At 44.4% G+C, this 12,020-nt stretch overlaps 1 protein-coding gene across 4 annotated transcripts in view; it reads right to left on the bottom strand.

Annotated features, from left to right (window-relative positions):
• TTYH3 (tweety family member 3) overlaps nucleotides 1–12,020 on the bottom strand; it is a 191,562-nt gene that overhangs the window by 27,992 nt on the left and 151,550 nt on the right. For 2 of the 4 annotated variants that reach the window (XM_068244469.1, XM_068244470.1), the window contains exons 12-13: nucleotides 9,227–9,403; nucleotides 4,138–4,213 (exon numbers count right to left, since the gene is read on the bottom strand). In XM_068244469.1, coding sequence (XP_068100570.1) covers nucleotides 4,138–4,213; nucleotides 9,227–9,403 — 253 coding nt within the window. Of the gene's footprint in view, nucleotides 1–4,137; nucleotides 4,214–9,226; nucleotides 9,404–12,020 lie in introns of those variants that run through there. The other 2 variants (XM_068244471.1, XM_068244472.1) reach the window with 2 other exon arrangements.

The following is a 12,020-nucleotide window of genomic DNA, read 5'->3' as shown; positions in this document are numbered from 1 at the left end:
GATCGACTTCCAACCAAAATCAAATAGATTGATTGTGCTGGTCAGAAGATGTTGCACAATCAATGGTGAGTCAGGAGCGTGGAGGTAGTGGAGTTCCACCATGTGTTGCCAGCAGAGCTCACATTCCCCTATCCACTGACACGTCTTCTCCATTCCTGCCAGGTGCTCCTGAATGTCTCTTTTCTCCCAGGGCGCCTTTGTCACGTGACAAACACTAGAGGCAGAACACTAGTAGCCTTTTGTAGTCACGCAAGGTACATGCCACGGTGCCCCTTGCGTTAATCATGACACAGGCACTTCAGGAGAAAAGACACAGGGAGGGGTGACTGGCGGTATAGACAAGACACCAGCCGATAGGCGAGTGTAAGCTCTGTTGCCTATGCTCTCTATGGCCTTATTGAAAATATGTGCCTAGTGTATGGAAGGATTCAATCCCTCTCAGTTCGGATTGGATCCTGAGAGGTATCTAGCTGATGGTTGAGCCTGGTGACCATTATATTATCCACATGATGCTATGCCATGTCTATTAACTGTCACGTTTATCTAGTTTTGTTAAATAAAAACACCTATTGTGTTTTACAGTTACAACCATTCCATGAGCTGTACTTCGTTTTTCACATGACTGTACATAACACACAATGCTTCTTTTATGGATGGAACCTTGCTTCAATGCTCGCATCCAGCAACTCTACAGGTTTCGTGAAAATGGTACCACAAATGTATGGTAAATAAACCCACAACAGCCAAGGAGAAATGGAGTTTCAACAGATGGATAACACAAGGTTGGGAGATATTCAGGTGATAAATACACAATTCGCACATCACCACAAAACAGACCTATTATATGAGGACATATATGAGCACATGGACAATGCTAATTTGTAGACGGATAGCTGGGCAACCGATCAGCCAGGCACAAGCTGTACCCACCAGCTGCCTGAGTACATCGTTATTTAAACTAAAGCAGTGCAGAGAGCAATAAACCTATAGCAGACAGCTGGATTTCACCAGATTGGTGAAATATTAAAACCGAACTGCAGGCAAATGTAATTCTACAGCTTGAATACACTATGGGCTTGATGCACAATGCAGCAGTAAAATTGTGGTGCACAGGCAAGGCAATTTTACCAGTACTAACTGCAAGGAGTGCGGCGCGCATTACCCTTTTATCGCAATACTGGGGTTATGCGCATGTGGTAAAGCACAGTATCCGTGCTGTGCTAATCGGGTAACCCGTGCTGCCACCCTGCTGCTACTACTACTACCAGTATAATTGCTGTGCGCTCCCAGTGGATGGAAATGTTATCCCTGCTTCGTGCATCAGGCACTATATGCAATGGGCTTCCCTACCAAAAGATGTGTTGTCTTGCCCAGCCAGCCCTTTGATGTGGCCACTTCTAGTCAGCAGAGCCAGACTGCACAGCCAGCAAATCTAAACTTTTCAAAAATATACTCCTGAAAAGGCAATAATTCCAGAGAAAGCCGATTGGACTGGTAAGAGCAGGAGTACTCTGATGAGTCATCACAGTCTTTGGTTTAAAGCTGATTGGACTGGTACGAGCAGGAGTACTCTGATGAGTCATCACAGACTTTGGTTTCTAGGAAAGCTTGCAGTGTAGTACTGGCTACAGACATGCTCCCCTCTTCCTAACATTATAGATATTCGGGCACCAGACTATGTGGTTTGGGTGCTAGCTGAGATAATAGAATTGCATTTTTAGTGAATATATAACCACTCATGCTGTTTGCTTACCTATAAGCTTGGCTTCAATTCTGATTGGCTGCCATGGATATTTACACTTAGTATTTTGCTCTCTGTCTTGCAGACTAAGCTTGCCAGTGTAAATCGTGGCTGTGAACTGCAAGCAGGGCCGGGATATGGACATATAAGAGCTGTACTGAGCTTGCTGTATAGCTGAGCTATACATCCTGCAGCATACATTCTCCATTACACCGCCACCTATCCCTACCCCAGAAAAAAAAATCTGTTCTAGCCAATAGTCTTTTTCTTCCATAATAAACTTCTTCATCTGGAAAAATTCTCCAAAACAGGAAGCTGACTGCCAGAGAAGCCAAAGACAGGCGGTTCAGCTACTGACAAAACCCAAACAGGAAGAGGAGATTTAACATATCTGTCAGTGCAAAAAGTCCAAGAAGAAACCTCCACCCAGGCGTGTGTAGCACTCAGGGGCTCAGCTTGTTTTTATGGATGCAGAAACTCGTTGATTGACTATTGTTAATATTAAAGGGTCTGGTCAGGATTACTTTCAGGAACTCCCTGTAGCCCAGATTTCCACTAATGCAGGCTGTGATCCTCAGTGTGCAACAAGGGTGAAGAGGTGCCCAGGATGGATAAAACTGTTAAAAGCAAAATAAAAACAGAAAAAGTAGAGGTGACTTACCTCACACGACACTATTGAAACGACTTAAGCTCAATTTTATTTGCACCAGCTGTTCTTTTCCTTTTAACAAAGTTTTATTTATCCTGGGCACTTCACCCTTGTGTCAGTTCTACCTGCCCCTGCTAGGGGGTGCTACAGTGGCTCAGCCATCTGCAGTACCAGTGATCTTTTCAAGAGTGCGACCAATCCTCCCCCAGCTACACCTGCAGAGTGGAGACAGGTTATTGTTCTCCACCTGCTTCATGTGGTTGGTTGCCCCTTGTTGCAACCCACCTTTGGGAGTATATTTCTTTTTAGTCATGGTTTCCAAGACTAGTGAGCGATTGGGTTCCCAGAGTGTGGTATGCAGAGCTAATGACCCTTTAAACTTTAAATTAAGCAGTAAAAACCTTATCTGAAGCTGTCTGTTTCAGTTTCTACTATCTATCTATCTATCTATCTATCTATCTATCTATCTATCTATCTATCTATCTATCTATCTATCTATCTATCTACTCCAGAAAAAAAGCATTGTAGCCACAGAGCTTGGTAACAGAGCTCAGAGAGGCTCTTTTGCATAGATAACAGCTGAAGTTTCTTAACTCTTCCTGTACTGGTATATGACTTGTTTCTATGCTATTAATGTTCTATTTCTGAGCTGTACTACACATACAGTTCATTATCTCATAAGTTTATTTTCACGTCAGATTCACTTTAGGGGGGGTAGGGGGGGGGGGTTAATTTTATATATTTGAGCATTATACTGTTCAGTTTACTTTAAAGTGACCCTGTAGTCAGACATACGTGGAAGGTGGCATATTTCTTTTCCTGTGAACAATGCCAGTTACCTGGTTGCCCTGTGGAAGGCTTTGGCTTTAGAAGTGTGTGAACCACAAAGATGAAACAAACATGCAGTTAGTATGGTGAAACTTTAGTCACAGCACCTGACCTGCTTCCTTGTTCAGGATCATCGGTTTATATTATTAGCAGGATTATGCAAATTTAGTATGCAAATGTATGCATCTTAAAAATAGACCCATCAAATCATGCCAAGGAGCAGTTCGATTGGTCCATGATCAAACTGCATAAAACTCAGAATTATTTGCATCTCATTGACCATCCCTACCCACCATCACTTGCTTTGCAGCCCAAGTCCTAGCATCAGTACTTGTACTTCCTGTTCCAGCTGCCTCTAAGGAATCAATAAAGGGCGGAGTAGTCACAAGGCCATTTAGCCTCAATGTACTACAAGTATGGAGTAATCATTTTAGGCCAATTTTATGCCATGGCACATTCTTGTGGCTGGAGGAGGTGGGCAAAAATATTCCCAATGCTGTGCAGTGAATGGAAGTCGGGTTAAGAGGGCTACTGCTAAAAAAAAAACAAAAAAAACAAAACAAAACACTGAAACAGTATAAAAAAAAAAAAAATAAAGTCTAATTCACCTTATTTAGATAAGCTAGAAGACAAGTTATTTTGTTGTTTCCCTATTTATAGCTTTATTTAATTGCCACAGGGATCTGCAGTGACAAATTATCCATTGTAAGCAGTCAATTGCAAAATTCATGTTTCAGTAAGCAAGATCAACTATTTAATTGGCTGCTTTGTTCCTACCAGTGATGACTGCAGGAACAAGAGAGAAATTATATATATCTGCTAATATCAGAGTCTGCTGTTCCTATGCTGTGGCACTGTCGGGGTTAATGGTCTCCAGCAATGGCCAAACTGTACAGGGTAACGCTGTAATTAAACTTACTGAAGGAGGAGGTGACTCACGTCCAATCAGAGGGGTGTTCTCACAGCGGGGATTCTGGAAGTTGGCATTCTGACTCCTGGAAAGAAACACAAATACTTTGCTAAGACAAAGTGGTATGAAGCAGCAGATGTGGATTATATCACCTAGGGGAGGAAAAATGCCAGTGCCACTAATGTGACCAATTACTGACACCAAATAGAGGTTCACATACTTCTGCATACTACTAAAAAAAGGATTAGTGAGTGTTGTCTATACTGACAAGATTTCACCGTTCTTGTCCCAATAACACCTGTCACTGGCACAGGGGAATTTCCCTAAAGCTCGTCATGTACAGACACGGCTCTCATACCTCCCAACTTTTGAACATGAGAAAGAGGGATACTTAAGCCACGCTACCTGTGCTGCCTTAAGCCACACCCCTACTTTTGCAAGAGGGTGCCAGTGGGTGGGAGAGGGTGACACTGGGTGGGGAGGAGGGTGCCAGTGAGTGGGAGAGGGTGACACTTGGTGGATAGGTGGGTGGGGAGGAGGAGGGGCCAATCGGGGTGGGGAGGAAGGTGCAAGTGGGTAGGAGGAGGGTGTCTGTGGGTGTGGAAGAAGGTGCCACTGGGTTGCAGTTCCGGCGGTGAGTAATGTGGGGATGCGGGGGGGGGGGGGGGGGGCAACATCATTCCTCCCTCCCCATGGGCCCCCCTCCAGTGTTCCCCTGCAGAGTATTGAACATTTATCTCACCTGTCTATGCGTTCTGGTGGCTGGCTTATCTCTTCTTCCTGTTTTTCAGCATGATGCGTCATGGGAAACAGGAAATAGAGAGAAGCTGGTTGCCAAAGACATGGACAGTTGAGATAGACGCATGCACCGCTGTGCCAATACTCTGCAATGGGACACTGGAGGGGGGCCCATGGAGAAGGACGGAGGAATGATGTTGGCCTCCCTCCCTGCATTCCCACAATAATCATTGGCACGTGACTGGTGGCTCGATCATTTTCTTTTCCTTCTCTGCCTGCCCAGCCAGGACACAAGGGAGATGGGGTAGCCATGGGGTAGCCATAGGGCAGACCCCCCCCCCCCCCCCCCCAACCGTCCCAAATTCAGCAGGCTGGGCTCTGTTCAATGTCATTAATGTGAGCTGCAGCTGTCATTTTCCATTGGTAATACAGTGCTGGACTCTGTGCCTCTCAGCAGCAGGAGGTGTAACCCGTGAGCAGTGGGAGGCATGGCGTGGGATTTATGTACATCTTTAGCTGCAGCCAAATCAGGCCACAGATAACAACAGAGCCAGAGGGTTTATGTGAGAACAGGCTGTAATACTGACAGTGATGACTGTAGTCACAACACATCACCTGGAGACATGTGAGCTATCAGACTGACAAGTTCTTCCTCTCCCCTATTTCCATAGCACTTGCCTATGGCTCTACTTCAATCATCTGCCTTTGCTTATTTCAGTTGCCTCAGTCTCCAAGTCCCAAATGTGACAGTCAATTACGATTCCTGAACCAGACGCTGGTGACAAACTCTCCTCCTGACGCCATTCATACCGCATCTCTATAAACTGACAGACATCAGATATCTGTCACCCCTGCAAAGCAAACTCCCATCGAGCCTGATAAGCATATGAAAAGTGTGGCTCTGCTGAGTAGTGTGTACATCTCTATGGAGAGGGGGAAGGAGAAAGCAGCAGAGATGCTGATGCAGAGGAAAGCCATGTACAGACATAAGATTCCTGCCTGGCTTTTCCTGTCTAATGACATCATAGGAGATTCAAACATCCCCACTGACACAAACAACAACTCTGCGACTCGCACACTTGTCACATGTGACCTCACCCAAGAGTCCTCGCCTGACACACCCCGCCAGTTACACACCTGGGCTGCACTTGCTTCTGTTTCCTACTGAAAGCTCACAATGCTCTTTCACACCCGACCACAACCTTCTCATATTCACTCTTTTTCCTTGCAGGCTCACACAAGCAGGTATGATTTTCTACAATGATATCCAGGCTCTCTCAGCCTCTCTTATGATAAGTTCCATACCCACAGCAAGATTCCATCTGTCAAAATGACAGATGAATGATCGTTACAACCGACATCGTGTAACCATCTTTTAAAGTGTACCTGAGACCATGATATAAAAAAAAAAAGTCTGCATACCTAGGGCTTCCTCCAGCCCCCTTCAGGATGATCGCTCCCACGCCGTCTTCCCAGGCTGCCTGGATCCTCCGCTAGGCAGCCCAGTAAATCCGCCAGTCGGTACAGTCCAGCCGTGCACACTCCACTTTCGCACTTCCGTGAGGGGAGCGCAGTGGTGTGAGAGTGTTGCGGCCGGGCATGCGCAGTTTCTCTTGACTGGGGGAATTACCCGGCCGCCTAGCGGAAGATCCAGGCAGCCAGGGAAGACGGCGAGGTAGTGATCGGCCTGAAGGGGGCTAGAGGAAGCCCCAGGTATGCAGAATTTTTTTTTTCTCTTCTCAGGTATCCTTTAAGGAAAAGCGATAAACAACGGGTACAGACAGCAAATGTATGAGAATGCTCGAGCATTATGAAACACTGCTGTGATGGATCAAATCACTTTGTTAAACGTCTCCTCTGTGTGCAGATTTTTTAACTATCTCTCCACTAAAGTCTGTGGAACCTTCCCCCTGAATCCTTCTTGGTTTAAGTCTATCACCTATAATCTTTTTGTAGTCCAGGGATAGGGAACCTATGGCTCGGGAGCCCGATGTGGCTCTTGATGGCTGCATCTGGCTCACAGACAAATCAGTAGGGATTGATTCACTAAGCTACACTGCTCAAGCAGCACAGGTAAAATTTCAAAGTAGGCACGCTTCTGCTGTAGCGTGCACTATTAACTTACTTGCGCTCCCCCCAAAACGAACAAGATGCTACAACTGTCCCACCCTTAATCCTGTCAGGTCCAGTGATTTTGTAGGACGAGATCCCCGAACACTGATTGGCCCAATAGGCTGCCTGTCACTTTACAGGCAGCCTATTGGGCCAAAGTGCAGAGATCTCGTCCTACAAAGTTAATCAACCCCCAAGTCAGCTAGCTAATTGTACAAGCTGTTAGTCGGTATTTCTCCTGTCTGGCTCTCAGTGAAATTGCCGACGTTGCTGAAACCCAAGCTGAAGACGTGTCTGACACTTCTGCTGCCTGGCGGATCAACTGTAAACACATCACCATGGCAACAGGGACGTGAGCCCTCTGCTGCGCATGCGCACTGTCCCAGTTTGAAACATATTATATGGCTCTGAGGGAAATACATATTAAAATATGTGGCGTTTATGGCTCTCTCAGCCAAAAAGGTTCCTGACCCCTGTTGTAGTCTATTGCTGTTATGCACATCTCATTGCCAAGTCTACAGGAGCAACACTTGGTTTTATTATATCAGAGTGTATAACACTCTGACATAATAAAACTTCTGTTATAGTAAACCTGTTTTTTGCCCCCTACATGATGCTGACTCTGGATATAGTAAACAGTGGGCAGTGCATGTGTCATATGTCAGTGTGCAACCCATGGTCAGCTGCTCTCTTCAGGCTGGTTGCATGAGAGTTAATGCCTGATAACATTTGTAAGACAAGAAGAATGGCACCAGTGCTGGATATACAGTAATGTACAAATAAGCAGCCTGGGGAAAATGGGGAATAATGTGAACATAAACAAAAAGAGGATGCAGTGTTATTTCTTTGCAGTCACCGATGAAAGGATCATTCATCACAGTTTTCCCACGGGATTGAATGCACTCCCATGCATCTCTTCCCTTACTAGAGATGATGCTCCTGGTAGTGTGTGGAGTGCAGTACAGGCTACTTTTACTTGTAGTACAGGCCAGAGTGGGCCTACTCAAAACTAAGGAGAGTGGAGAGGAGAGTGCCAAGTCCCGCCTACAGAGGTATCGGAGCCACTTGCATTACAGATGGGAGTGGCTTATGATTGGCTGCATTTTGAAGAGCGGCTTCATAGTTGGCTAAAGTGTGAGCAGAAAGGTATACTTAACCTTGTTGTCCACCAAAGGTGCAAGTGCTTATACTGTACTTTCAATGGGAGGATAAAATGTACCAGGGCATGCTGGGGCATTTCTAGGACAATTTCTGATATAGTAAACAACTTTTTCTGGTCCCTTGAAGTTTACTATAACGAGATTATACTGTAACAACAATATGTGCCCTTTTACTCCAAACTACTCAGGCGTCACTTTCACACTTTGTGCACCCCATCCCTACGGACTCCTGGTTTGATCACCTCTGGCTTCCTAATAACATCATTGAATGGCCTTTTTAATTCGCAACATCCTTTACTGATAAAATTACAAAATCTAAATTGTTTTTTTCCATGCAGCCCTCAAGTTCCATCTACACACCTCTTCACGACTGCTCTTTCTTCCTTCTTTCCACTCTCTAAACATTCCCTCTCCTCTCAAATCCCAAATCTACTATCCCCTTCCATCTCATTCTGCAGCTGTCCTCATGCTTCATCCCTGTACTAACCTCACTATTTAACCTATCCCTTTCCAATGGCATCTTCCAGTGCTCACTCAAAAAGGCTGTTGGGACACCTCTACTTAAAAAAATTAAAAAAACATAAAAAAAACACACTAGATCCCACTTCACTCACCAGCTACCACCTTTTGTCACTTCTCACATTTGCATGCTAATTACTTGAACACCATTTTCATGCTGAATTAACCTTGATCAGTCCCAGTCTGGCTCTCACTCCAACCTAAATGCAACCTCTGCTCTACTGATGACATTTTTCTCTCATTCATGCTAGTCATCTGTCCTCCCTCCCACATACAGGATTTCTCACATGTCTCTCCACTCATCCGAATCTCCTTCCTACAACCTGCGTGGCACTCACTGGCTGCCGACCTCTTCAAAAACTTGAAAACCTACCCTTTCACATAAGGCTATGACATGATGTGGGGATACTTTAAGCATTTATTGGTCTGCCATAATCTCATCTTGTATTACACAGCGAGAAACACGGTTTTCTTGAATATCACTTTATATAACCTCTATTACAATTTACAAGTTGAGCTGTTTAATTCTGTATTATGTGCATGAAGCAGTGTATGGCTGGCATACTTACATGTACTCTGTTACAGGGGCATTGCTGACTGTGTGTGCAGCGGCTGGGATGCTGGTCTCACTGCCATAGCTGCTCCCACAGCTGTATAAACTGGGCATATGCACCCGGTACAGGTTGTCATGAGTCTGTCGAGTCCCCGGAGTGGTGGCCTCCTCGTCCCCCTCTTCATAGCTACCCCTAGGGGGCAGACAGAAGTTATATGAAAAACAGCTTATGAAGGAAATGATCAGTCAAGATCACACAAAAATACCAAATTAAAACAAAGCAAAATAATTGGCACTAATCTAGTTTAGGGGACCCAGCAGAAAACCTCATAGGGAAATTCCACTAACATGATTGGGTGGGTGGCACCCTCTTGAACTGCTAGGTTTCAGATAGGTCGTAGTAAACTACGCCCACACAATTCGGCCAATCACAATGCTTCATACTGTAGACAGTGCTGATTGGAGAACTGTCCGCTATGAGGTTTCCTGCTAAAACTAAACTAGCGCCAAACAATTAAATAAATCAGGCCATCACAAATCAAATGAACAGCAGAAATGTATTACATCAATTAAAGGGAACCTTAAGTGAGAGGGATATGGAGGCTGCAATATTTATTTCCTTTTAAACAATACCAGTTGCCTGGCAGCCCTGCTGATCTTTCAGGCATCAGTAGGGTCTGACTCACCCGCCTGAAACAAGCATGTAACTCATCCAGTCAGACTTCTGTCAGAAACATCTGGGCTGCATGCTTGTTCAGGGTATAGAGGATCAGCAGGGCAGCCAGGCAATGTGCATTATGTAAAAGGAAATACATATGTCAGCCTCCATAGCCCCCTCACTCAGATTCCATGTAATAGATATCAGAGGTTGAACACATTACTTTTGCTATGGCCCCTTCATTAAAAACAGTGTTCCTACTCCAAAAAATATTCTGTTAAATGTCAAAATGGCCACATTGCTAAATTCAGTTTGTGCCATTTCTATTAACTGCATTATTCAGAATAACCTTTTATACTGTATACTGGTACATGGCTATTATTAGTGACAGACCAATGCCTAGCACACACAAGCAGATATTCTTCTCCATTTCAATTAACTTGCTGATTAAATGATCAAGCAGAACTAACAAAGGCAATTCTTCTGCAGGCAGGATTGGAAACAACTAATAAACAAATGCTTTATCGGTTGTTGAGTGATCAGATGTCGGGGGAAATATCGACTGATCCATTGTGCTGTGTACATAGGCAAATATCTGATGCCATGTGATAGAGTACGGAAACCACGGAAAGAACAAATGATTGACAGAAGAGCCCTCAAATAGAACGCCTGACTTATTATCAAATGGGAAATAATACAGAATGGTGAATTGCTTGAAAGGTTGGTCACAGGTCTGCCTGTGTGTACTAGGACTTAGCAATACAGACAGGTGAATAGTACAATGTTAATGCGCAAACACTCCATACACCTCACGTCTTCACACACTGCCCTGGTCTGATGTATAAACAGAAAACCCACATAATATGTCAATATTCACTTTTTCTTACTCCTATCATACTAATGCAAAGCTAAATCTTACATATGCACAATTATTGTCTGACGTAGGGATTGGAATTCAATCTCTTGGGCAGAATGCTGTACAGCTACATCACTAGCCCGCAGACTAGCATCGCCTTCTGCAGCTATGGAGAGGGGGAGGTGAGACGATGGGATGGCAACAAGGGGCGGCTTCGAGCAGGAAGGGGATCAGAGGGGAGCAACAGGCTCCAGTGTCACTATTACTTAATATCTAGAATGCCAGATGCAAATGCGAGGTCGGGTGACACCTTAAAGATTCTCAGATGAGTGTATCTAGCTTATGGGTTTGTATACTTGGGTAGTATTTGTTTTGTGGCTAAATAGGGTTTTATTTACATATAAGTCAGCATTTTGTTGCATTTTAACAGCATTTGACCAAAGTGCCAGATTTAGTACAACATAATAATAATAAAAAAAAAATCATAAAAAAAAAAAAAAAATCATAAAAAAAAAAAAATCAAATGCTGGATAACAGGACCTACTCAATTTTTGCAAAGCCTGTTTAAATTTGGCAGGGGTAGGGGTAAAACTAGGATGTGTAGTTACCTCTTGCTTACAATCAATGCATACTTTCAATGCTTTACCCAGAGAAAATATTAGCAGGATTGCCATATAGAAAAAGGTAGGAATTCTGGCCCGACATAAGACGTCTTCCTATGTCTGACACGCTAACTGCTTTGGAAATTTGTTCGGGAGAAAAATGTAGTTCAGAACACATTCACTAGGTGGCAGTAGCGCTGTAGTCTTTACGCTTTGGGACACCATATACAGTAGAAAATAATGTTTATGCGTTTCTTCAGTACACATGTACAAAGGGTGCCGTGGTAATTTGGTTGCCCGGGATAGCCGTTAGTACAGTATCGGTAACATTATTGATATCTGCCAATACAAGAGTAGAATATTGGTAATTTTTACAGATGTTTCAACATCGCTAAACCCAATCTCCGGGTAACTTTGTGCTGCCGGGGCTATACAGATGCGTCGGTGGCCTGCAGGCTAGACGTGTACTGTTGCTAAAGAGGAGGAGGGTAAATGGAGTGACACCAGAATGACGTCACCCTGCGGCTGAAGTGGCAAGAACAATGCTCTTGGCCAGTGATCAGCTGAATCTGACAGGTTGAGCGCTGGTGTATGTGTCGGGGTCCACAGTACACACGCTAGATTCTCAGCAGAGGTGGACATTATCAGACCCTTCGGCCAAATTTCATCTAGCGCATGTATGAGGCAGGGAACA

The sequence above is a fragment of the Hyperolius riggenbachi genome, chromosome 7 (assembly GCF_040937935.1).
Source record: "Hyperolius riggenbachi isolate aHypRig1 chromosome 7, aHypRig1.pri, whole genome shotgun sequence".
NCBI classification, from domain to species: Eukaryota; Metazoa; Chordata; class Amphibia; order Anura; family Hyperoliidae; genus Hyperolius; species Hyperolius riggenbachi.
The sequence above is the reverse complement of the archived record's forward strand: the minus strand, read 5'-3'. Positions and strand labels throughout refer to the sequence as shown.